Below are 27,762 nucleotides of genomic sequence, written 5' to 3' on the forward strand. Positions count from 1 at the left end.
ACTTTCTTTTCATTTTTAAGTGATTTTTTTCTTTTTTTTTTTTTTAAAGGAATATATTGCACACATTTCAAGGAACCCCTCTAGGGTAAAATAAAAATACATGTATAGATGGCTAAAATAACAAATGAATCATAAGACTGAGGGATGGAAAAGGTCTATTAGATCATCCCATTTATCTTGCTGTCTGCCAAGGCAGGTTGGTTGCCTGCAGATCGGCCCCGGCGCTGCGGCCGCCCGCTCCGGCCCCGCCGCAGCCCCGGCACGGCGCGCCGGTTCGGGGCCGACCCCCGGCGGAGCGCGACTCGCTGCACAGCGCACGGGCACCAACCCCAAATATTTTACCGAATCTACAGAAATAAACTTTCACGCCACCGCGTCCTCAGACGCGGCCTCTCCGGAGCCTGACGAGCCTGTTCCCATTTGTTCCAAGGATTCGGAGTTTGACATGTTTTTTTTTTTTTAAATTACTGGTGACACACTTCAACCAAAGAGCAAATAAAAAAATTAAATCCCCCCTTCGGCTACTCAGATGGGTGCTTTGGCCACAGGGCAACTCTGCGAGCTGGTTCTGTCCTTGGTTTTGCTTTCATTTTTTGCTGCTTCTTAAAACCGTCTTGATTTAATAAAAGTTAAACGTTTTTGCAGGAAAATCAGGCCGGGTGGTTTGTGATTCTTCTATGTACAGCACGACTGTTACGTTATTCAGTGATTCAGGAATAAATTTAATTCTGGCCGCCTTTGCTGACCGCTTGGCGATTCAAATAGCCGGTCCTACGCCGACGTCCATCCACCGGGAACGAATTGCTCGAGACGGGCCCGAGGCCGCAGCGCCGTGGCTTTGGGGTGGGATGTCGGGAACAAGCGCCCGGGGGCCAGGAGGTACCGCACACCGTCCACAAGTCGGAATTTTGTGATTCGCCCTCCTGAGACGCCACGAAATGGGACAGATTCCCTAGTTTCTCCAATAACTTCTGAGGTTAGTAAGGCACTGCAAAACGCAAGCATTTGGCTACATTTTTACTCCCCATGTGAAACCACCACAGTCTTGCAGAGCAAGACCCAGACCACTCTCCATTTTGTAAAATTTAGGACTTGGGCAGAAATCAGTCTCCTACCGCCCCAGCAGCAACCCAGACAAACCCTCTTGGTGCCTTCTCTGACTGTCATGCAAAAGACACCGGAGCCCCTAAAATCGTAGCAGCATCACGTGCTCCCAGGGCCCCGGCAGGGAAGGGAGGCTCCTCGCCTCCTGCGGAAACGCAGATGATCAGATAAACCTCAAAGCATCTGGGAAAAAATCAAAAGCATTTGGAAAAAAAAAAAACCTGCTACAATACTGTCGCTTAAAAGCTGTTTAGAACATTTTTAATATCACCTAAAGAAACGGTGCAGACGTACTGGTGAAATGCTGCCGCTGCCAACGTCGGGCGCCCAGGGAGCCCGCGAGAGACGCCTTCTTCCACAGCTCTTCCAAGCCACTCTACCAAAGCGATTTCACTGGCACAGAAATATCCTAACGGGGTCTGGCCACATGTGCCAGAATTCCCACTTCCAAACCTTTTTCTTTTTTTTTAAACCCATTAATATAGCTTAACACCTAAATATTAGTATTTAGATTTGAGGCTCTGTCGGAAAGCCCGTCTCTTGCTGTCTGTTTCTGCCGTGACGAACTGCACCAGGGCTGCAATTTTGAGGTTGGAAATTCCAGGTGCTACTGCAAAGGAAACATTAAACTAGATAAAAGAAACATTGCCCAGAAAACTGTACCCTAAATATGACGTTTATTTTTTATTTTTTGCTAGTTTTACAGCAATACTCAAATTTATGGTGATGCAAATATTGCTATAGTTCCTCAGCTAACACAGCTGACTCTCCATCAAAAAGTCCTTTTTGCCGGTAGAACGGCCTTGATCTTTATTTTTATAGCATTCTCAATTAAATTCACTGACCGTGGCTTCCTGAGTGCGCGGTTCAGAGGTGTGGTGCAATTCAGGTGTCATTAAGGTGTCCCAAGATTGGACTCCAATTCCAGTGCCCAAAATCACTGACAATCAAAAAAAAAATTCAAAAACCAACCAACCAACCAAACCGTGGGCATTTATTTGTAACAGGACATTCAAATATTCCCATTTAGCTAACAAGACCTGAACAACATTACAAGTGTCTGAGGATTTTGTTTGCTTGTTTTTCTGAAGTAACTAATGAAATATCAATAGCTCTGGATAAACTCCTCCCAGAACACATTCAGGTTAAATTAACAAAACGAGAAGCCCTTGAGGTTAGAAAAACAGCGATACTGCTGGGTTACAGAAGGGGAGAATCAGATCTTTTATATAACAAACGTCCATCTGTAAACAATTGTGCTAACGCTTTAAAGATGAGCAACTCAGGCTTTTGGAGTCAAACAGGAAAACAAAAAAAGCCTTATCGGGAAAGAAATTTTTCCACCTGAGAGCAGATTCTGTGAAAATGTCAAAGCCCCAGAGTTAGGCTCTGGTTAAGGAGAGTTTTAGCAGAGCCAACGGAACAGAAATGCTGAGTTCGCTTAGCTTTTACCTTCCCGTACCAGCTGCGGAGGAGGGCAGACGAGACGCAAACCCAAAGACGACACCCAAGGTAAATCAGAAGGAAGCAGCAATTAAGAAGTGACAAATCTCCTCCTGGTCCAGCTCTGGAACGCCCGGGGCAAACACACGCCGTTAACGCCGACAAGAGGCGCGGGACGGTGTTTCACGAGACGGGTAGAGGTGTTTCACACCAAGTGTTAGGTGCAGCAAAGTTTACAAAAAATTGAGGCTGGAAAACGTGTTACCTAGACAATAAAGGTAAGGAAAGCATACAGCCACTTGTCCCTGTCCAATAGAAAACTGAAAACTGTAAACAGATGCACACAAAAGAAATATAAGTCTGCTGACTGCAGAGCTTGGGAGTTTTGTCAGGGTTTTGGTGAGTGGAAGTTGGAAGAACACAGGGAAAAAACGTAGATTGGGTGAACATGTATTTTTGAATTAATGCTAATTTCCCTGAGCTGTTCTGACCTTCTGTCTTTCTGAACTATATGTGCTTAACTTTGACATTGAAAGTGCATTGTTTTTGCTCTGAATTACTTCAATGAGCAATTTTTCATAATTACATTTTTGAGAATGTAAATATATATAAAAACAGAAATAGTCTACACTCAAATGACAAGAAGTAAACTATTTTTTTTGTTTGAAGAAAGGGTGGGAAAAAAACATTTTCTGCTTCAAATTAAAAATATTTCCTGATTTTCCAGAATTATCAGAAACCCAAAAAGCCTGTTGTTTTCCTAGCTCACATAGGCTCCTCCTGTTCACTGTTTCCCACTTGTTTGTACAAACTACACCAGAGATGGAGGGATAAAATTATGGAAAGGTTCTTTGGAAATAATTATCCAATAGGAAGAAAAATAAATAGTTGCATTTGATTGTGACTTTCACAGTGATGAATGACAACATTTTAGAGTGTAAAATGAGTTTTAAATACCAAAGTATTCCACAATTATTTATAATTATTAGACCAGCTTTGCTCATGAAAAAGGAGTTTTGCACTTAAAATTCAGTCAGACGAATGTTTTTCTCAAAGTGATGTATATCATGTTATATAACGCATCACTTAATTAATCATAAAATCTTGAGCAGTCAGAAATAATGGTAGCCAGGAGCTAAAATGCACACTAAATCTGCTCAGTAGCAACACATTTAGTAAATATTGATAGGCCGAGAAAAGTAAACCAGAGATAACATTTCTGCACCTACAGATTTCCTCCGGTTCATCTCACTTGTCAGGGAAGTTTTCTGGTTACACTGTGATTTCTGCTACCCAGATTATTTTAAAAGGTCATGTACAGTGTATTCTGGGACCAATTCCATTTGTTTTATTTTTGTCCACATTTATGCAACTGCTAATTAGTTTAGGAATCTAAAGTAAACTTGGCCTTAAGATATGCAGCACTGCAGCCTTGCTAGCTGCTCTGGCTGGCGATGGCTGGGCTGCCCGCTCCGGGGGCTCCGCTGTGCTCACACTGCCATCTAACGCTCAGCCGCAGTCCAAGCCCTCACCGCGGGGAAATACAACTCGGGATTACAGGGGTTAGCTTATAACCTTGATTATACAGACCGGTTCAACCGAGAGCCCCTTTTAGGCATCTTCTCTCGGCTGTTGAACCTCCCCCCGACTTCGTCCACGCTCCAACGTCAACCGCTGTTCCGAGCAAGGAGCAAGGAGGGATACGTGCTCATCGGCGCGTCCCACTCAGACTGGAGACGAGAGTTTGGCCCTTTCTTGCAGAAGCTGCGAGGCCCTTGCGAAGCAACAGGAGGGGCGAAGCTCTGAGAGACGGAGGTAGAAATACTCCGCATCCTTGCTTAGACAGGGGAAAGGAGTTGTCTCACGTGTCCCCACCCCAACGATGTACAACAAGGCTGGAGAGCTGAAGAGCGAAGGCGGCTGGGACGCAGACCCCTTCTAACAACACAGAGATGCAGAAACCATACTGCATCTTAGCCAAACCCCCTCCACCGAGCAAAAACTTTCCATCCTCAAAATCCAGAGTCCCTTTCTGCTGAGCAAAGCCCGGGCTCTTGGCTCTGCGGAAAGCATCCATATGGACTTGCCGCTTGCCTGGTCCAAGCCAGTCGCGGGCTTTGTGCACCATCGGCACCACTACTCCTCATACGGGGAGCTAAGGATAACCTCAGGTGAAACAGAGGGAGGAAGCTTCTATCCAGGGAAGGGAGGAAACTTCTAACCATTTCCTAACTCTGTAGCTTTCTGGCTCCAAGCTTCATTCTCCTGCACAAAGATCCAACTCGGCCCTGATTAAAGTAATAGAAGTATGCTACCCTGTGTTCACACAAATATATACAGAAAGAATATAAAGCTGCTGTATTTGCCATTAGCACATCAGGATCATTTTAGCTAGAGACAAGAAAGGAATTAAGAACAGATGATCTAGAAAGATACCACATCTTTACGGTTAGCTCTTTTTTTAAAAGAGCAGTGCTATACTTCCAGGTCCACGGCCAGAACCAAGACCAATGCGGCACTCTGAAACATGTTATCAGAGGACAAAATTTCTTGTTTCCTAATACTATGTTCACCCCAGCAGAGTGCTCAGCCTGGCGTTACATGCCAATAGCTACTGTTGGCACCTGATTGTTGCAATATTTCACATAAGGCCCAATCCTGGACTCAGATTATCAGTAATGAACTCCAAACTGAATATACCTGTGCATCATACAACAGACCCCTGTTATAGGTAACAGCACATGGCAGAATGGGCACTCTTGTAATTAGCATGCACAATTACTCAATCTGCATAATTACACAAGCTAGGCATACTGGAGCATGCTTACAAATCTTCTGTAGGAACTACTTTAGATATCATGAATATTAAGATGAAATTGAATTAAATGTACTGATTTTAATGTCATGAATGCACTCATAACTATTTTTTCCCCTGAGAACCATCTGCAATTTAGAGACTTGCTAATCCTAATTAAATGCACTTTTCTTAAGTGGGTGCAAATGAACAGAAAAATCTGCTCAGTAACAACATACTTGCATATTTTCCTCTTTTACAAAGAGGGGTAAGAGGAAGCTGTTAGATCCTCCTAACAGGAAAAAATGATGTTACTTCCTCATAATTTAAAGAAACACAACAGTCTTTTGAGTATCTTACTGTTAATTCATTAAAAGCCTAGGAAGATCCTTCAAACAAGTGTTTACAATTAATGCTACCATCCAACTGATCTGAACAGTTTTAATTAGAGAGACAAGTAGAGAAACACTATATTTTAGTTATGTATCCCAGCATTGTAGAGACTACTCAAATTCCTCCAATACCAGCCTGCTTGGAGGAAACGAACAGAACGTAGCACTTTGTGAACCAGTTACCGCAGGGCTAGGGGGAAATCCAAGCAGAGCATCAGATCTGGAGCACCTCTCACCTATCCCTGTAGGACTACATGGAGAGTGAAGAGACACCTTAGATTTATTCACTGGCTCCATTTCTTTTTGATTTTGCCCTTCACCAAAGACTAGTCTCAACTTTTCAACTAACCCAGCTTAGGTGTAGAATAATATTTATCTCCAAGCAACTGAATAAAAGCTTCAGTAATATTAATGTCAGCTCACATCTTAAAAAACCAGGCAGAGTAACACCAAAATAAAGATTCCGAAACCTCTCCCTCTTTGAGGATGTAAGAGATGAAGCCAAAATGACTTCTGAACCTTCAGGTGAATATCCTTGTAGTGGCTCAGTATCCTTAACATTCCCCCTTTTGATCAACTAGACAGACTTTCCCTTAAAATCTGACTTTTTAAAAAATCAGCTTGCATAGTAACAAACTAGTATGGCAATGCAGGCATTTGATAACCCAAAGTCCTGGGAATACACATTTATTTTCTGTAAGTCAGTGCAGCTTACCTGAAGCTAATAGGGAAAGGTACTAAGCACTCCCAGGAGGCACCAAAATAAAGCTATGGCTATAGTCAAAACAACTTGCACAACTCTCACCATTTCTCACATCCCTTCTACAATACTGTCATTCAGCATTGCAGAGATGAAATTTCTTCATAGCCATATTAATATAAGCCTAGCTGAATGCCTTAAGTAACAAGGCTCCAAGACCCTTCATTTGGGTACCACAGATACTGTAAGGGCTTGCCCTTTCCAAAGCAAGCAACAGATTCACATATCATTTCGTTCTTAAGCTCTTAGGAGTCCCTTCTCCCCCCAACCCTAATCACCCCTACCAGCACTGTTTTTGCTTAGTCAAGAAGCTCGTCTAGACTGCTTCTGCAAACCTGATCATGGCCATAAATGCCAGCCTAGCACAGATATCAAAAGCTAGCCTGTGATGCCACTGAGGCTTTGGATCATTCATATACACACCCTTAAAGGCAGCTGATCTGTTTGGGATCTGATGAACTCCTCTTAAGGAAGAGTTGCCTCCGACATCATTTCGAACTGTCTTCCCACAGCTCATAATCTGGTTTTGAGATATTGCTAGAGGTGTTACCGAGGTCTGAAATCTCAGCTGAGTTTTAAGAACATATCAGAACATTTTTTAGAAGCTTCTGGAAAAAATTGTAGAAAAGTTTTAGAGGGATTTTGTTTCAAAGATGACTTAAACCCATTTTAACTCTTAAGTCTCAAAAAAAAAAAAATCCCTCTCCTTCTATGTCTTTTCTTCCTATGATCACAGAGAAGGCATACAATAGAGCCAACTTCTTTTGCTGAAGGAAAATAACTAAGGGGAAGAAACAAGAAGTTTCAGTGTAGCTTTATTATTTAAAGACTTTTCCTCTAGGCCTCACAGTTGGATTTTCCAGCAAGTGACTATTTTCATAAGAGTGACTGAATAGTGCATGAATTTGGTTTTGATTATTGGCAGGTTCTCCTTATCCCCCTCCCCCAAGGCTGCGAGTATGATGAAAGCTCAATGAATATGAAATTCCAGACAACTAGCTTTAAGCTTTAAAAGCAAGACACAGAAACCAGTTTTGCAAAACACCAAGTCTATATTTACATCCACATGTAATAATATACTCAACTAAAGTGAAATACATCATAAATTAAATGAGTAATGTGTGCCTACTGCTTGACATCTTCTGGTTTCAACAATTAAAATAAAACAAAATGGAATGAAATAAATACATAGAAAAAAAAATCAACAACTTGTACCTCTATATATGCACTGTTATCTCCAAAGAAACATACAAAACCAGTAGTATCCCAATAGTTAATACTGATGGGCAAAGTGTATTTTGAAGTACAGGGTTGTGTTGTCATGAAATAGAATCCTGATGTCCATTTTCCATTCCATCCCCAAGTTATCTAACAAAAAAGCCTTGGGGGAAACTGTACCAGCATGAAGGGAGATTAAAAACAAACAAGTCATAAGCCTGTTTCCTTAAACATCTTAACACAGCCCTGTACACGGTTTAATCACAGAACCCCGAAAGGCATATAGATGACAGTTACAGCATGCATTCTATAAGACTCATTGAAAGATCACGCAAAAAAATAGATTAACCATTTTCCAAGTGAATTCATCTTCAAAAAATAGGCTATAAAAGTGCAAAACTAGGAAAACAAAAATCTAGATTATGTACATATGGCTCAGCTTATGAACAGGAAAAAAGGTAAATAGTGTACAATTTCCTGATACACAGCACTTCATTACATCGCCAGTTTACAGAGACATTAAAATTAGGTCCCATATACAGGAACTAAGACATACAACTAGAACATCTCAAGTTGCATAATGAAAAAACAAGAGTTTCTAGGTTTTGCTATTTTACATTTGCTATATGAGGGAAGAGAGCAAAATGAACAGTGCAAAATTTTTCATGTTTTGTTTTAGTAAAATATATAGAAGTCAAAGCCAGGTACAGAAGAAATCAACTCTTAATGACAGGCTTTATGAGAAGCAATTAGGAACGCAAGCCAAAATATGCAACAATTCTGCTTTACTGGCTGGTAACTGGCCATCTTCCCTTTACAAAAATTAAACTGCATGTGCATTAGAAAAAACTCTTGTTGTCTTCACAAAAAAAATAAAAGGAGAGATTTTGCCATCAACAGGTTATTCTGTATTTCAAACACCCAGTAGATGCTAAAAAGAGACATCAAGAAGCTTCCAAGCACAGTCAAGTAGGCTACACCATAGCCACATCCCTTTTTAAAGTCTGTAGATCCCATATTCATATTGCAAGCCTGTTTGCTCATGACTTTATAGTTTGGACAAAGGTGCAAAGTAGTTTTCCTCTAAATGTTAACTGTACTGAGTTTAGTAGAAACCTAAACATTTGAAACATTTAGATTAGTATCGTTTCTCATGCAAGTCCTACATATTTTCTGCCATAAAAGTTTTCATATGTTGCTAGAGATGTTCATTTAAGAGACTTCTCAAGAACAGCAACCAATGCCAGGACAAGAATCCAACAGTATTTCAGGAACGCCACACTGACAAATCCAAATGTCAAGCATTGCTTCATCCTTGCTTTTAAAAAACACACTGGGAACAACTCCCAGGAAACAGATCCCTCCAACACATTATGGTCTTAATATATACAAGGCAGATCAGCATAATGTCAGCACCGTTGCTTTGATGTTCACAACATTTATAAACTGAACAGTTTCAAACAGTTTATTTGGAAGTTGTTTTAAAAAAAAACTAACATAGTTCAACAGAAAAAACAGATGAGAAACTTTCACCTTTATGAAAAGGAACATTAAGCCAACAGGATTTCAACTTCAGTATTTACAGTTTACCTGAGGTGCAAGGATTATATATTCTTTCAAAGAGAAACTTTTTTTCAGCAGCGCTCAAGTATGTAAAAATATAATTCCTACCTAATATTTGGTCAATTAATTCTAATGAAAAATACTCAAAGTCAATGTCAAGATATACATTCTCCACACACCTTCATAACTCAATTGTTTAGACTATTTTTTTATGGCTATTTGGTACAAAATGTTAACAGAACCAGTACTATAAAACTGTAGTGTTTTTATATACAGTACAATCACAGCTTAGTTCAGTAGCTTTCACCATTCATTTTTCTCAAGGGATGAACTGCAGGTATAACTCCATAGCACATGCACTTGTGTCCTCAGACCTAAAACAAACCAAAGAGAGTTTTGTAGCATAAAACTATAAAATAGTATAACGCACTTTTTTTTGGCAGGGAGAGGAAACATCTTTAGCGTACAAAGAATTTCCTCTGCACTCTTCCCTAAGCATATTTTGAAATTAATATTGCTATGTAAGGTCTGCATCTTCTATTTCATAACGAATAAAAGCTAGCAATCAAGTCTGCTTTTGAAGATACTCAAGCCCAAGCAGAAATACAAGCAGGAACTTGAATTAGCTAACCAAAAAAAAAAAAAAAAAAAACCACACAGAACTAGGTAAAAACATGCTTAGTAGGGGACAATAAAAACAGTAAGATCAGAAGAATATCAAGAATTAGAGGAACAAATTTTAAATGTTGTCAACAAGAGGCAAGACAGTTCTGTTCCCCAGATACAGAAAATCTTTCTGTAAAATACTGCACACTGGCCCAGTTGCTACAGTACTGAAGAAGTATCTGCTTAAATGTGAATGAATCTCAGGAAGAGGAACTAGAAGAAAATGATCTGTAGTTCAGGGTTTAAAACATATATAAAATTTATATACATATATTATATATATATATATTCTATATATTTATACATATATCTCCAAAGCACAGATGTTTATTTATAATCTTACAGAGTGTTTATCTCCTCAGCAGCTAACCACCCTGCAAACACAATGAGGTTGTGAAGTTCTGAGCTACAGCTCCTGAAACAAAGAGCTGAAGCAGGGGAATTCAGAGCACCAGCTAATTCTTTTCACTTGACCTGTTTCCCTATGAGGCTACATCCGTCCCTCACAGGGACAAAGGAGAAACTGTTAGGAACAACCTCATCCAGCACACAAAGATAAACTGTCAAGGAGCTATCAGGAAACCTGATTACTTCTCTATGAAGTAATCTACCAAAAAGAAGAGTCTTCTTGTCTGAGGCAATTCTTACAGCCTTCAAAAGTTGTAAAATGAATAATCCCTACATTTTCAGGAATATAGCTTCTTAGGGACTAATAGGATTCATGAACTTTTGATAACAGACACTTGCTCCCACTTCTAGTTCTCCACCCTCATGCACTAACTTAAGGGGAAAGCCCATCCACTGAACACTTCACACTGTAAAGCCTTTAACATGTTAACCCTTCCATTTGTTTTAGGAAAAAAGCATGCAGGCACTTTTTACACAAAGCAGGCTATTAGCTCTGCTCAAAGTAACTAAGGCATGAGCATTTAGCTCATTTTATGAGCGAGGGGGAGTTCCTATTCTCAGCCGTCCTGGTCCAGGCTTTTTTAACAGCTCATCACACTATGCAGCAGTGTTTCATGTTATCAGTAGATAAAGCAACATTTAGGTAACAACTAGTTCAAAAGCTTTGTTTACCGTTTCTTGAAGTAAATGATCAAGTCTTCTTGTCACTTGGTCGAAAGTGTGCATTGCCAATAAGATTTTCGTAACTCCGCTTTTGTAGCATGCTGTTAGATAAGTGGTGGTATGACACTGATCTCTTTCCTGATAAAAATAAATTTAGAAAAGTTACAATTATTTCCTGCTAATCGAATTGGTCAAGCATTCAATTGCGAGCAGATTTACGGCAACATCCAGAATCCCAGCATACCACAAAAGCTACCACAAGACATCTCACAAAGAGGGCCCGGGACAAAATTAGGGAGATTGTCATTAATCAGATATTCCTGGTCCTATTAAAAGACTATATGAAATTCAGTATCCAGAACAAAAACAAGAAGCATGAAAAATAATATTTTAAAACAATTTGTTCTAAGCTGCATGCTTATGTCCATCACTCCAGATTTTGCTGATCTTACTCGCAAGAAAAACATCTTTGCTTAATTCATCACACATAGCAGGCTTTACTTTCAAAAAAAGTTTTAGAGCTGCATTACTTCTGATAACACAATGCCTACATATCCAGTTCCTCTGTTTGAGGACAGAATTTTTGAATAGGAGTATTTGAAAGGAAGAAGGGGTATACTACATTATTGCCATCACAGAGATCACATGGCAATTGTGACACTGTGAAGAGTGTTTATATACATTTGCAGAAAGATCTTTGTTAAACAATTTTCAGTCTAGTATACAGGTAATTTTATATTTATCTAAGACCATTAATTCAGATTTATACATGTGAAATCAATGCCTGTTCCATATTAAGTCTTATTAGCTTAAGCAAACAGTCAAAAACACTTCATAAAATTAAGGAAAAAAAAGTCAAGAATCATTATTCCTGCAGGATATAAAAAGCCCAACTGCCATCCACATTCCATGAAAGCTTTAAATGCAGCATAGAAAAAAAACAGCAAGCTTTAATTAAATTAAAATGGCAAAGCTAAATTAATATTTCAACAGAATCTACGAAGCCATTGGAGCGTGTCATGAGCAATTGTCTTTAATTTGCACTCTCTGCCAGATCAATCAGCCAACAGGTTATCCTTGATAGCATGTTGCCATTGCAAAGGCAACTAATTTGAGAATAACACAAACTGAGTGGTTTCAGAGTGTTTCTGTCTCTTCAGGGCAACTCGAGAGTGGCATAGCTTACAAGCAATAATGGAAGACATCATGCTTTAATCAAGTTTGCCAAGTGGAACATATTCTCATGACAACTTGATCCAGCATTTAACATGCAACATAACATGTTCATAGGACCTAAGTAATGTTGCCACAAGGCACACAGACCATTAAAATAAGGTTTTGACATCATGTTTTATATCACCATCAGGGAGGTATAAAAAGACTACAGAAACCTGCAGGTCTACACTTGCAGTACTTTGCATATGGTATCTTACAAAATACATCTCTGGGGAGTTGCAACTTTCAAATAGCTGTATTTCGGCTTTTCAGGAAAAAAAAAATATATATACAGAAACTCATCTTCACTCTTTCCACAGAAACTCTGTGGAAACTCTACCACTGAGCATTTTGCCCGGCCATTACCCTGCACCTCTCCTCTGAAAATCATCAAGGTTTATTTCATGCATGTATTTATGGGCAGAATGGTTAGAAAACCAGAAAATTAGCCTAAAAAGCCTACATTTTATCATAAAGGGCTTTTACGCCCTGTATTACAGAAGTGTCTAAGACAATGGAAACAACCCATCTAGGAGGTTTTGTTTCACAGGTCTTTCCAATGCAGGAAAACAGCCACAGAAGTTGTGTTTCTTGCCCTGAGACAGCACCGTGTTATCAGCAACAATGAAATCTTTATCTCCCATGACAATAATACTGTCAAACTAGTTGCAGCCATAGTTTGCAAGAATTTAAATAACTTGAAATGCTATCTGCTTCAAAAGTTCTTGACTATAAGCTACTGTCTCCAGGCTTGTACTATAGAAGAGGAAGAGAAGGCTACCACGACAGGATTTTTCTTGCTGAAAGGTGGAGCTTTCAAAACAAGAACGAGGTGAATTCCAGTGAAGTCATTATATAAAAATAGTATTGCATCACCTCCTACTTCCATTGGCTAATCTCACTGAGATCATTAGGAGGAGGAAAAAAAAAAAAGAGAAAAGGAATTTCTGTATTCCCAAGTTCTTGTTATGCTGGAAAGGAGCAAGAGGCTGCCCACCATTTATTCTTTGACGTATAGACTACTCTTGTAAAGCTGTTTGAAGCTACCAGATTTGTTTTCCATTTTTAACCAAAATTAATGATGTTTTACACAATGTCAAAAGCATTCCCTCAAAAGTCTGGATGTTCTAACTGCTCATCAAATAACAATGTCATGAAGCATAAGTCCAGTCTTATATGCAAATTAAAGTACTGTTTGGTCCTCAAGGACAGGTCAGGTCTTTCAATCAAGTGTTGAGATCACACATTAAACTCCTAGCTGCAATTCTGTGATTAATAGAAACGAGCAGTCTTACAAAGTGCTATAAATTCCACAGTTGCATGAATTGCTTCTGTACTTGAAAAAAGAAAAACCCAGGAGTATTTCAATCTCTCAAATCACCAGGAATCAGAAGACAGCAACACCTTTGTCTGTTCCCCTGTCCCTCTGCATTCTATACATAACCCAGTGCCAAGGGTACAGCCAGCCCTGTACCCTTGCAGCTCATGGCACACCGACAGCACTTCAGGAAACTAGGAATTAACTCCATTTCACAATCACTTCAGTGAGTCAGCAGCAATGCTGGCTTTTTGCTCTCCACTCCCTAGACTGGAAACAGCTGCACCACTTTCCTTTCCCCTTCCCAGGCCTGGGTATTTACCAAGCCCCACAACCGTGAAACAAACACAAACCAGAACAACTGTCTCATCACAGTCAGCGATGAGATCTTTTGCCGCTTCTCTAAAGGCAGATTTAGTATTTTGCAATTTGGTCTGACCTATTGTAACATACCACCGCTTGCTACAAACCCAAACGACTTCTAAAAGAACGATGTTACTACTTCCAGGGAATGGGGTTATACACAGAGTTTAAAACTTTAGCTGACACTTTAAGATTACAGAGCACACACGCGCACTATTCACTTTAAGAGGATCTCCATTTAAAGATTCAATGTCCTATATTTAAGACTGAGCCCATACTGACCTCAGCTGAAAATGGTAACTATCTTATACAATTAGTTAAACTACTGCTTAAATATCACCTGGCACCTTTTAAACTCTGCCTCCTACTAAGTCTTGAAAACGCTGATTAAGAATGAAATACAGAAAAGCATGCCTCTCATGAAAGTACCAAAGTTTTCAAAAGACATTATGAAACATTTACCTCTGCTAGTTCAAGGATTTTCCACAGTAAAGTATTGCTATTTAGTGCAATGAAACATCATAGTTAGAATAGCAGAAATGCGTTGTCTTGATTTAACAGAGTATTCTGTTCCTACTAAAAATTAAACATTAGAAAAACCTACTAAAGAACAGAGGAGCAAGATGTAGATTATAGTTCTATGATTTTTAATACATCCTGTAGCGTACATGCTACACTTACATGCGTACATTCAACTGCAAATAAGCAGTTGCACAGAACATTTGACGGTGAGGGCTATTTGAAAGAATTTCTATTAATATTCCAGATGCTCCAAGATTTCCTCGTTAACTAGCAGAAAGGCTCAGTCTGCACCCTAGATAATCAGCCTGTCTGGGTTGCTTTGATGAGCTAACAATACACGTTTGATATCAGAGACCCAGGAGAACAAAAGCTTTAGAGGAACTTCATATCCCTCTTCCAAAATGTAGAGCTTACATGCTTAGTTCCCCAAACTAGGGGTTGGCTGAAACTGGATTTTATATTTAAATTGACTGAACTAGAAACATTGAGAACAACCTTATGCTCTCTGTGGTCTCAGGGTGGGTATCCACTTAAATGTATTCCATTCACCTTCCTTTGTAATGTAATAAAACATTTATCTAGGAAGGAAATACAGTACCTTCTACTGTAGAGCTGGTTACTTGGCCATTGCTAGATCCACAAGAACTGTAAAGTGATCCAGAGCTATATGGCTCATAAGGTTTGAGAACAGTCAATACATTAGGAGGATCAACATCATCTGAATTCAGAAGCCCTTGTTTGGTTGGCAAACCAGAGGACGAAGGTTTGGTGCGAGAACATTCCTGAGGTAGCAGATTTGCATATCTGTTTGCAACACGAAATCTGCTCATTTCGCATCTTCTGTAATTAGCCATTGCAGAGTCAATATGTTCAATAGCTAACAGATTAGGTTTCATTCTTTTAGAAGATGTTTCACCATATTCTAGATTTACATTGCCCACAGATTTACTACAAAGATAGTCTCTTCCTCGATGACAAGACCAGGCAGATTCATTTAGGTGAGAGTCGAGAGCCCCATTCATACTGCTGCCGACTACACCGGACTGAGACACTGGGACACTTAGAGCTTTTACTTTAGATTCAGGTCTTTTTACTCTGTCCAATACTGGAGATGCACTGGAACTGGAGTGCATTTCTTGCTGAGGTTGCCTATAGTTATTTGCCTGAGCTCCAACATTACTTTGCTGTTTATGAAACTTGAGGTTACTTGGGGCTGTGCTGTTTGAGTCAGTCACTGAAAAGAGAGGGACTTTGTTCTGCGGAGGGTGACACTGTTTAGCTTTCCCTGTTTGCAATAGTTTTTGTTGTGTAGATGGGGAAGCCTTATTTTTATTAGGATTAAAAGACAGAGGAAGCACATCTTTACCAAGCAGAGCTGGAGGGCATCCAGTGCGTCTGGCTTTAGCTAGAGCCTTGTTTCTGTAGCCGTTTTTGTTAACGGTGTCAGGATTGTATTTGTGCATCAGCCTCTGGTGTATCATTAGGACTTCTGGGTAAAATGTTCGGTAAGTACAAAACGGACAGGTGGTGGGTGCTAGCAGGCCTCTAGCAGTTGAAACCACTGAACATTCTTGTGAAGTCCCAACAGATAAGTTCAAGGGCTTTTCTTGAGAGTCCACCATATGTTTGTGTTTGTAGTTCTCTGTGCACTCTCGCACATTATTCACACTTTTTCCATCCTTTAAAGCACAAACATACTGGACGTCATCTCCCTCTGACGCCACAGAAGCCTCTCTCTCTCTCTTATGAGGATCAGTGGGCTGAGCTTCCTTTGGTTCCTTCTCAGCCTTTAGTTTTTCCAGGTAAGAAGTGGACACGTTCTCGTGTATTTGATTTGAACTGTTACAAACTGAACCTTTGTTCGATTCCCTAGAATCATCTTTCATTCTGAACAGGACTGTGCTGCCTATTGCGTTATTCAAGGACACCATTTCCTTTTGCTGCTTTGCAGGTGGGCAGCCCTCAGCATCTTTGGCACCATCAAAAAGCCTCTTCAAATTTTTGGTTTCTTGAGCACCATCAGCAGCCAGCAAGAGCCCCGTCTCCTGACTCTGTAACGAAACTTTGCTGTCATTTTTCACGTCTGCTGCACTATCAGCTTGCTTGTCCTTGTGATGCCTCTCTAAATGATACCTCAGTGAAGTTTTCTGTGCTGCTGCATACTCACAGAATTCACATTTGTACGGTTTTTCACCTGAAACACAGTTTTATCAGTGAATAAGTTTGATACAATTGGATTTGAAGTCTTGAATACAGTTAAAGACAACAAGGGAATAATCTAGACTTTAAAAACAACAAAACGGATTTCTCCTCTTTCCCCTTCCACATACTAACAATTCCCAAAATCATTTAAAGAACGCCATCTTACTACTTTTGCTAACTACAGTGACATCTTCTGGTTATGATGAAGATATTTTCCACATGTTCCCTATGCATGGAGATGGTAGCTGACAATATGTTTGGCAGAGATAAGCAAGAAGTATAGCTGTGGGTCAACTCCAACAATTTGTAGCCCTTGATCATACCACAAGTATGCTATTCAACAACACAAATGTTACAGTTCATCTATAAATAGAGCTGTTTCAAAAGAAACAGGGACATACGTTAACAGAAGTAGAAAGCATTTGCCTGGATATGGAAAACAAAAGTTGAACTGAAAAACAGACACAGCTTTTTCCCAGGTAGCAGCAACTGGCAGGCAATCAACTTAATACTTGGGAATTAGTTTTAAAGTCTTTTTGCTCGACTGCTTAAAGCAAAAATAATTGAAGTTTCAAAACACAGTAAATGCTGTTAACAGTACAACATAATTAGCCCTATTTGAAAAGATTTACATTTATGTAAATAATGAATTCCTTTTGAGAAATTGCAATTACAACTGCTTCAGCAACAGAGAAAACTTTATTCTTAATTTCAGTAATTTTGAAGGCAACTTCTTTTTTCTTAAACAAAACCAAACGTTCCATCCAACTGGATTCAGCAGACCTTTCCCCTCCCGCAAAATTGAAGCCCATTTACCTGTATGAGTTCTGAGATGAATATTGAGGTAATAATTTGAGCGAAAATACTTTCCACAATAGCTGCACTCTCTGGAGGCTCCAAGGTTTTTAACTTTTGCTCTTTCCAAACCATCTTCATTTTTATCTTGGGGAGAAAATATAGCTATATTATGAAGAGCAAATGCAAATTTGGAGTCCCATTTAAAATTATAAGCAACTATCTTAGGTGTCATTATTAGGAAAAAGCAGAGTGATGGATGCCGGTCAACTCCTTCTACAGGTCTGTGTCTTTGTTCTGCACTGCCGCATGCAGCAGAGAGCAAAAGAGTTAGAAGACTTCCATCTGTGTCGAGTAACACTACTCAGCGACTGTAACAAAGAAGCTCCAGAGAACAAACAAGATGTAAATTTCTTTGTTCTTTGAAGCCTAGTTTTACATTATCTTTAATGGCCCACAGGAACCCAGTGGAGAATGGTCTATCTCAAAAATTCATACACATTATAAACTATACTCTTATCTTAAAAGGAATGCTCGAATTGGACAGTGTGATGAATCAGACTGCAAACGTGCTCTGAGCACGGCAGCAAAACACAGAGGGGAAAGAAGGTGGGGAGGAAGTAATTTCAAGGTGGCCTTCATTTTACTTTTATGCTCGTCAAAGGACCGTAGTGCCCGCAGAACAACATCTTTAGCTTTAATCAGTAATCTTCTTTCACTAGAAGCGTTAAATGCTGAAGTTTTGGCAAACGTGGCAGTAGGGAGTGACTGGTTTTGCTAGTTCTGTGAAACATTTTCAAGGAACAAATTCACAGTTTAAAAATTGGCTTCATGCAAGTGTAAGCAGCAATAGTTACCACTAGAGGGTGGCAAGCACAGCATAATGTCTAACAAGAAAGGGGAGAAAGTTTATATACAAAACACTATTCAAATCAACATGATTTCTTCGGCAGATTGAATTGAAAAAGCATCACCAAAGCTTAAGTAAAACATCCAAGTCCAAGCTGACCGGAAAGCTACAGTGGGAGAAGGGAGGGAGGAAGAAGTTTTGCTTGCCTAAGATATTAGTTAAATACTAAGAAATTAGTCAAATAGATGGCTTAAAACAGTTCTCAGAAGCTCGTGTGTTGGAAAGCTTCTACTCTGCAAATGCTAAGGATGGCTAAGCTACAGCTAAGACAAGCCATAACTGTTTTAAACGAACAGATAATATGGTCTCGATAAGCATGACTCAGCATCTCCCAATAAAAGCTGTTGTAGCTTAAGATAAGACACTGAGAAACAAAACAAGCAAGCTCGCCTTAGGTAATAATTTTATTCCTTTGTTATTGCAGGCAAAATAAAGGGCTGCACATTACCAGAAATGGAAACGTCAGTCGTGTGTGCCAGGACATTCTGTACGTTATGTCTTTTCTTGAGATTATGCAAGTGCCTGTTCTTTAAATGCAGACCCAAAGCATGTCTCAAACACAAGTGCTGGACTAGCTAGAACTTTTTGCTGTTTTGTTGGGTCCCCAGACTTACAACTTGTTTTCCAACTGAGGAAGCATTTAGGGTCAACATTACATGTTTTTCTGAGACACAGCGAGATTCAGAATTAATCCTGCATAACGCACATAGATCCACTCTGGCAAAGAGAACTGTTAATACTCCCTACAAGGAAGAGGGGTTACATACCTCTTTTACACATACCACGTCCACATATTAATAGCCTGCATGCATGTCTTTATGCAACTAATTTACCAAGTCACCGGCTCTGACATTTAGGCCTTGAAGTTACACACCATTCAAAAGAAATACGCAACATGCAGTTGCACAGAGAAGAGTTGAGTTGTTCTTTACTTCTCAGGATCCTAACACCTGCTGGTATCAAGCACGGGACATTTTCTGCCCTTCCTTACAAGATGCAGAAAAAGTATGAAAAATGCAGTGACTTCAGAAGTACTATTTCTAAGAATGTGCGCTGGACAAGAACGGCTATGCAAGACACTTTCTTCAGCTGAAGAAAGTAGTATGAATACTACAGTAACTGCTATTCGAACACACACTCAAAAAGCTCCTCACCTAAATTAAGCGTTTCTGGAAGCCCATCTTCTGATCCATCCTCAGAGCCTCCTTCCATTCGTTCTACTGCTCCATTTTCATCCAAGCTTACGATTATATCGGCACAGCATGTCCTAGAAGCAGCTGAAGTCTCTCCATCAGTCCGCCTGTCTCTCTTGTGCACCCTGGAATGAAGGACTAGCTGGTGGTATGTTCTGAAGGCTTTACCACACTCTGAACAGTGTGTTGGTTTTTCTTTGTTTTGCGACAATTTAGAATCCATCTCCATAGAAGGCACTTCACCACCAGGATGTTTCAATTTGTCTTGGGATAAGTTACCATTCCCTGTATAGCTGCTGTTCTTATTTACTTTTGACTTCCCTGTAGTTTCAGTCTGGCTACCTTTATTTGCATTCCAAATTTCACCAAGTTCCTCCTTATCAGAAGATGAATCATCATTGTCTGTACTTCCTTCTTGTCCTGGTTCTTTAATTTGGCCATGGCCAACAGCAACTTTACCTTTGGTAGCCAGCTGCCATGCTTGATATGTGTTGAATGGATCTAGTTCAGCTATCCATTTCACAGGTTTTTGTGATTTGTCATTTTCTGGAACCAAGTTTGGTCTCAAGTTCAAGAATCGCAGGAATTCTTCTCTTTGAGAAGTTTCTTCTTGATTAGACTCACCAGTCACTTGGGGGCTTTCACCATTGGGTACTGATTCTTTGGTGTGCACTTTACTGTGCTCAATTAAAGTCTCTTTATTGAGAAATAGGAAACCACAAACCATACAAATTTTGTAAGGTGATGTTACGTTTTCAGTTACATGCTCCTGCACCACTTCATTTATTGTTATGGGGCTTTCAGAACCTTGTTGGAGCTTGTTTCTAGAACCAGGCTTCCCAGTATGTGTTCTCATGTGATTTTTGAGGAACCACGGCTCTTTAAATCTTCTTCCACATACATTACACCAATATGTGAAAGAGTCTTTATGCTTTTTCATGTGTGCCTCAACATCAAAAGCCTCATCAAATGTTTGTCCACAAACCTCACAACTAAGTTCTTCACTGTCCTTTTCATTGTTTGGTAAAGGCAAATTTGTTCTTACTTGACATTTATCTAGACGACTGAGATACTCTGCTTCAACACGCAGGACAGCTGGTTCACAAAGGGTGGGCCTATGTTGTGTTAAAACATGCTTACCAAGTTCTTCCGGATGTTTAAAAGACTCATCACAAAACATGCAGTCCAGAGGCATGCACCCCTCAGCTTGCATTAAAAACTTTTCTTGTAAGCTTTTGTAAGAAATAGTATTTGTTCCTTTTATTGTCATTGAGGCATCATTGTTCTCCATCTGTGCACCAACAGTACTGGCTATTCCATCCGGTCCATCCATGTATGCCAGGAGAGGCTGAGTTGGCATTTTTCCTACGTTCTGTTCCCTATTATGTGTTATAACGTAAGGTTTCAGTTCTTTGGGGATGCTCACTGATCACTATAAGGACACTTTGTAAAATTCTCCAACGTGTGCTTGCAAGGCTGCTAAGCTAAAAGACCTCTGCCAGGAAAAGGTTTTTCCACAAACAAATAACTTATTTTTTCATCTTTCTTTGTTCACACATCACTGAAAGTGTATCCACTGGTTCTCTCAGTGATGGACTGAGGTTTCTTGAACTATCTCTTCTGATTTTTCAAGCCTGTAGAAACAGTCAGTTGCGCTTATTTTTTTGTACAAATATTTCAAATAGTTGTATTAGGCAAAATACACTCGAGCAGTTCAGTGCCACAAAGAACTCCAGCTCCTGGAGAAGAGAGAAAATAGCGTCAGTAAGACATTTCAAAAGAAAAGGAAAGTATTATCTCCCAAATAATGAAAACATTAGGGCCAGAGAACTACCAAATACTCCCTCAAACATACAAGGTATGCTTTTAATAGGCAGTGAGGGACAGCTGGGAGACACGCTAGTCCCTTTTTTACCTACCACAGCTGAAATAAACAGTGTAGCCTTGAACACGCCTGTATTTCACTACCTGGATTCCTGTATTAAGATTGCTACATAAAAGCAACACTTTATCTATTGTCTGTTCTAAACCTATTCTTACCCAGTTACACAAAGTTGTTGAATCCCTATTTCAATGCATATACCAACTGAATTCACAAGCAGTGAATGCAACAAGCCAAAGCGACCTTGCCTCAGACCTGTGAAAACACCACAGCAGAGACGCAGTAAAACTTTGCTTGTTTGCTCTTTAATGACCTTCGAGCAAAAGTCAATTTTTTTCAAGATTAGACAGCCTGGATGGAATTGGCTTTCAGAATTCTGGTGCGCAGTAAGTGTCAGTACAAATCCCTGTATTAACAACCACTCACTAACGCCATCATTCAAAGCTTTTAATAACATAGACAGTTTAAAAACCTGTGTCATTACTGGGCTGGCCCTATTAGACTATGTTCAATGAAAGAGCCCACTGATAGCGTTTCTTGAATGGTGTTCTAGTATTTAAAATCATCCAAGCAGCCAAATAATGCACTTACAAAGCAAATGCTTCCAATTTCAAATTACTGGAAATAAGCAATGTGTTTAACTGATTATATTCCAAATTGAAAGTTTAAGATTCCATGAGATTTAGAAGTTCATGATATACCTAAAGACAATTCTACTTTAAGTCTATAAGAATTATAATGGCCATTAGCAGCAATTAATGGCTGCCACTCTTTCAGCTGTACTGTGGAATTTAAGACTCTGCTTGATCAACTTCTTTGGATAATTGAAAGGTCTACCAAACTAATAAATAACCATATAAATTAAAGAGGAAACATTCAGAGATGAGGCACATTCCCACACACGTGAATACCCAATGAAAAGAGTGCATTCAAAATTTGACTCAAATGCCAAAGTGTTGCAAATTATTTCATAAAAGACATCTGGCCAGTGATTCATATTACTTGAGTTAATATGCCTTAAAACACAATATGCTCTATAGCAAAAGACAGTATGAACAAAGCAGCTTTAAAATTCTTTTCCCCCCTCCAAATTAAGGCAGAGGTTGAGAAAAACCACATTGTTTTGCCTCATTTCAGGCAGAGAAAGAGTAACTATTGACTCCATAAAAATTCAGGCTACAGCCAGATTTCCATTCTCTAGGCTGTTGTGCCAGGTAAAGCACTGCCGGCTGCCCACCCAGAAGGTTACTTTCTCTGACCCTTTCTGATCAGTAGAAGCTGATCTTCCTGATCTACTCACACAGCAAGGGTAGTTTTAAGCCATTAAATCTTAAGACATTTCAGTGGAAATTAGCCAGTGCTTGAACTGTTTTCACAGGTCAAGGGCCCAAACAGGTTCGCCAAGGAGCGGACAGAGCTCCCACGGGCCCACCTGCTGGCAGAACAGGCACCTCTAGCAGCAGTTGCAGGACAGCAGGACCTTTAATCAGCTGAAACTAAGCTGATTTTATAGACCCAGGGTTTGATATGATGCCTTCAACCATCTTGGAAGCCTTTACCTACCACAAAACAATCAAGCCCAGGCAAGAAAACCACCTGGGAATGGAGACATGACAGCACATTGCTAGGAAAAAATAGAACCATCTTAAACATTTTAGCCACACATTGCACTCATTCATGACGCTGAGAGAACTATTTGGTTTTAATTTGTAAAGTCAGCAGCTCCTTCATCATCATGCAGACAAAATCCTAGAGCCTAACAAAGACGGATTAAGAAAATCACCAGAATGCCAAAATAGAATAAAATTATTATTGCCTGTTGTTTGTTTTCCATTTTTTCCTGTATATTTGGAGCTTACAATTTCCTCATTGCCCAGGCTTCTAATCCAGATCTAGACAACTATCTGAAACCAAGAAGCCCTAGTCATCATTTCTGGCCAAAAAAAGACTGGGCCACAGACTGATCGCTTGTCAAGTTAAAAATGAAGAATGGAGAGCGCCCACAGGATGGAAAGAAGAGTAAACAAGCCACTAGCTGGCAGATTGATGACAACAGCATCTGGATCTTATGCAGCCAAAGTCTCTTTTATAACTATGTCCTTTACCCCAGCTTTCAATTTAATCACAGCCATGATTAACATTTCCTCTCTGACTCCTTTATGATTCAAAAATCTTTTGTAGTACACAGGTCCCAGTCTACAATTTCTGAATTTCTTCTGTTTCATGCTATGCTTCTGCTTTTTTTTTTTTTTTTTTAAAAAAAAAAAGTCTTCCCTATTCAGTTTTAGCTTTCCAGCTTTTACTCACTCCCAATAGGCAGGTGGAACAGCTACAACATAAGTTTGGAGCTCAAGTATTCAAAAAGCTTTCCCCTTTTTGGAAAGCATAAGGAAAAACATATCAAAGGGTGCTGGCTAGCATGTTTAACTACATGTTTTAACTTGCTGTTTTGTTCTGTTCCTACTATAGCTTTAAGATGTATTTTTACCCAGCAGGATAACATGCTGTGGCAAAGCTCATCTGCATAAGTGGTGACTATCTGCCTGAAAATAATTTATTTGCAAACTAAAAATGAATACCAGCTTTGCAAGTCTCCTAAACACTTCACGTGAATATCCAAGCAAGAAAAAAATTTAACTTAGCTTCAGACTTTAGTGTATTCAGAGACATAGGTAAGCATTTCTGCAGTGATGGGTATAAGAATCACCCTACAAAAGGCACATCGGGGCATGAAGTCAGAGTCAAACACCACGTAGTGCCTCAAGTCCCACATACTGAATTGTTGCGTTTCATCATCAAGTCCTTGCTACTGTCTCTACAAACACAGAAAAACAGCCAACTACTACTCTCCTCACTACATGACATTACAGCATACACAAATAGACAGGGCAACAAGAATTAAATAAGAGTGGAGAAGACACAGATGAAGAAACAGTAGAAATCCACCCTCAATCCCCTATCCTTCACAGGGCACAGATTTCAGCACTCAGGAACAAAGCAGGGTACAAGAGAGATCCTTGTAACAAGAAACACCACACACAATGGTGATAAAACAAACACTTTGAAAGACTATAAAACCACATGGTTCATGATTTGTTAGGATTTAAGGCACTGGTATAAGTTAAGTCTAGGAAAGGCCCTGGATTGGCCACTGGTTTGTGTAAATCCACCTCAAACAATAAAATGTTATTAGTCTGGCAACCCCTGAAAATTGGTCCATTCTAATCTTATTTCAATATACTGAAGTGGACTTGGTTAAATAACTGTCTATGTAAAAAAAAAAAAAAAGAAATATATATATATATATATATATATATATGCAGTCGTGAAGACAGGTTTAAGTAGACAGCATATAACCTTATGACATGGATCACGAGAAGAGTTTAACAGAAGTTTGGGTTCAAATTTTACTGGGTATTAATAGGTTTGAACAGTTAGTCTTTCAGAGACTTCTTCCATGACTCTTCAGAGCAGTTCACACGCATGGGCCAAACCCTGCTAGCTGCCGAATGCTGCTGAAACTTCCCGTTCTTAATAGGGGGCTCCAAACACTGCACACTTTTGAAGAACTGGCCACAGCTCGTCCTATAGGCAGCATTGCAAAGCAGAGCAAGATATTCTTGTTTTAGAATCTGAAACATCTATTTGCAATGTCAACAACTACTGTTCTTAGATGCAATACTGTATACAGGACATACAGATTTGAGAACAACCTGCAGATGATATTTCTGAAGAGTGCATGTATAATTAGGCAGAATTACATTAAAACTGACACCAAGAAAAAATAATACTAGAGTTAGAAGGTGAGCTAGAAGACTCTAGTCTTGTTTTTGCATTTGGTTATTTCATAGTTCACTCTGATTAGATAAATGGCTTACAGGAGGAGGACTTGATTTTACATTCTCACTGTTTAGACAAGCTAACACACGCTAAAAACTACAAACTAGGATTTTACCCATTAAGAGCAAAACCTTTCTTCCTAGTGAAGATATTATACTGCCTTGGAGTGGAAAACCAAAAATGCTGATTAATTACATTCCTGTTATTCAAAACCCTGTAGGCAGCAGCAAAACTGCCAGGAGTTGCCTTAATTCTGTACTATTGCTTACTGGGAAAGCAGACAACCTGCAGCTTTGAAGAGCACTGGAACCATTTGTAGCTCAACAAAAATCCAGCACTTAGGGATTTCTTCACTATTCTTTCACTTGTAGTGAATCAAAAGGCCAGAGGACACACACACAGGACAGAACAGAACATACCAGTCTTGCAACAGCCAGAGATCTTTTGAGTGAAGGAGAAAAAACAGAACAAACGCCCTTCCTTCCAATAGCTGAGGAGAAAGAGCTATAAATTTGCTACTCAAGGTTGAAAACAAAAGATGACATATCCCTCCTCACATTAAAGCACGGCAGAAAATCTAGACTTCCGACACTTGCCTATCACCACTTGTGAATGGCAACATCCATCTCTGACTGTAGTCCAAGGCCCACCCATCCAGAGGTGGATTCCTCCTCCCCATCCCTTTATCTCAAGACAGGTACAGCAATCCCCATCAGCACTTCTTGACAGTTCCTGGAATGTTTCTGTCCAAAAGTGGCACGTTCCTCTCACTGAAGGGATGCTCTCTATTAAATCTTATCCTTCCAACAGGCCAGGGCCTGAGCATTCAGCAACCTGTAGTTCACAACGCATTCATGTTTGCTTATGAAGTATTTGACCAAAGGCCACAACAGGTCTGCAGTAATACCCATTATATTTATAAGTACTACAAAATTTATATAAATTAAAAATTGAACTGGATGGATGAGAACATCTTGTTTTCATCGCACTTGCTACACAGCCTACAAACCACACCAAAAAGCTGCTGCATAAGTGAATTATTAAACAGACAAAATTTTGAATTTACTTATTGCTTTACTTATTTAAAATAAGTACCTACAGAGAAGTTTAATTAAATTACACAACCAAAGACTACATATTACAGTCTCAAAAATTTCTTTGGGAAATGACCTATCAGTAGTAATTTTATTGCAATTCTACTTCCTGCATTTCAAAATTTCCATGAATGTAATAAAATTTCTAGACACACCTTTCAGAGAACAGCGAAGTCCAATCATTGAATTTCCTGTTTAAATGCCAAAAAGCACTCAGAGTAAGAGTTGCGTGCCTAGTATCATGAAAACTACCTTGCTATACCTTGCTAATTCTATGCTAGCAAAACCAACTATTGTTAAACTATAACAATCAAACTAGAACTATTACAGAAGTTGACCCAGTTGCTGCAACAGTTGCCTAAAAACAGAAGTTAGAAAACTAGAAGAGTTACAGCTAAAAGACAATAGGCATTTGAGTTACTTTTCTGAATCCATCTTTTCTAATACAGACATAATCCAAGGGCAAGTAGCAGAGCTATTAGTTTAACAGTTCTTTGATATACAGAGCTTCTTTAGCTTACCAAGGTGCCATAAGGCTTAAGTCCTACATAATCCACTGCCATCAATGAATAAGAAACCCACACCCCAAAAATCCAGAGATGCAGTTGCTGCAGATTAAATACTACCGTAATTTTTACTATGGCATTTCTGGGCATTGTCACTTAAAGTGACATCCTTTTCTCTCGCTATATTTATATCTGAGAAGAGTTTGCTTGCCTTTGGCACTGCTAATTGAAATAGGTTTTATACTGATGATTGCTTATCTGAATCTTCTGACAAGCTACTTAATCCTCTTTTATTAAAATCCAAAGTTTTGCTTTTTCGGAATAGTTGTGCCAGTTCTATTTTAAGGACATAGAATGAACCATTTAATATCACCACTTTCTCCTTATAGAGACCTCCACCCTTTGCCTGCAAATAGAAACAACCCTATCCAGAACATCTATTTCAGCTGGCTACATCTATACTCAGGGACAACATTGACCATAGACTAACTCCCACATAAATAAACACAACTTCAAATTCTCAAAGAAAAGCCTAAGCCAAGGCCGAACTTAACTTATATGTAAAGCATCTCTTTGATTTGAGAGCATGTTCAACACAAAGTCAAGCCAGATGGCTTGACTAAGACACACAGAGGCTATCGAGGCATATATACCATCCCCAAATAGTAGCTAACAGAATTCAAGAGCTCTAAACTCCCGAGGTGCACAACCTAGAGGACACAAGGATACCCCACGTATGACACAGGGCCTGCAGGACTCATCAGCTACAAAAGCTCCGTTGTGCGAACAGCACTGTCCCCCTCACGGGCTCTTACATTTAGCTAGCAAGCGAAGCAAAAAGTACCGAGAGCTCCAAAACGTGAGCCAGATTCCTCAACATCCACAGCATGGAAATTCAAGCCCGTCTCTTG

At 39.5% G+C, this 27,762-nt stretch overlaps 1 protein-coding gene across 7 annotated transcripts in view; it reads right to left on the reverse strand.

Annotated features, from left to right (window-relative positions):
* Positions 1–7,525: 7,525 nt before the first annotated feature.
* The window catches only part of ZNF217 (zinc finger protein 217), a 29,285-nt gene continuing 9,048 nt past the window's right edge, over positions 7,526–27,762 (reverse strand). For 5 of the 7 annotated variants that reach the window (XM_068911931.1, XM_068911928.1, XM_068911930.1 and 2 more), the window contains exons 2-6: positions 19,491–21,268; positions 17,448–17,573; positions 15,028–16,623; positions 11,021–11,149; positions 7,526–9,648 (exon numbers count right to left, since the gene is read on the reverse strand). In XM_068911931.1, the coding sequence (XP_068768032.1) occupies positions 11,040–11,149; positions 15,028–16,623; positions 17,448–17,573; positions 19,491–20,889 (3,231 nt within the window). In that variant the 5' untranslated portion in view covers positions 20,890–21,268 and the 3' untranslated portion in view covers positions 7,526–9,648; positions 11,021–11,039. The remainder of the gene's footprint in view (positions 9,649–11,020; positions 11,150–15,027; positions 16,624–17,447; positions 17,574–19,490; positions 21,269–27,762) is intronic. The other 2 variants (XM_068911934.1, XM_068911933.1) reach the window with 1 other exon arrangement.

The sequence above is a fragment of the Struthio camelus genome, chromosome 18 (assembly GCF_040807025.1).
Source record: "Struthio camelus isolate bStrCam1 chromosome 18, bStrCam1.hap1, whole genome shotgun sequence".
Taxonomy (NCBI): domain Eukaryota; kingdom Metazoa; phylum Chordata; class Aves; order Struthioniformes; family Struthionidae; genus Struthio; species Struthio camelus.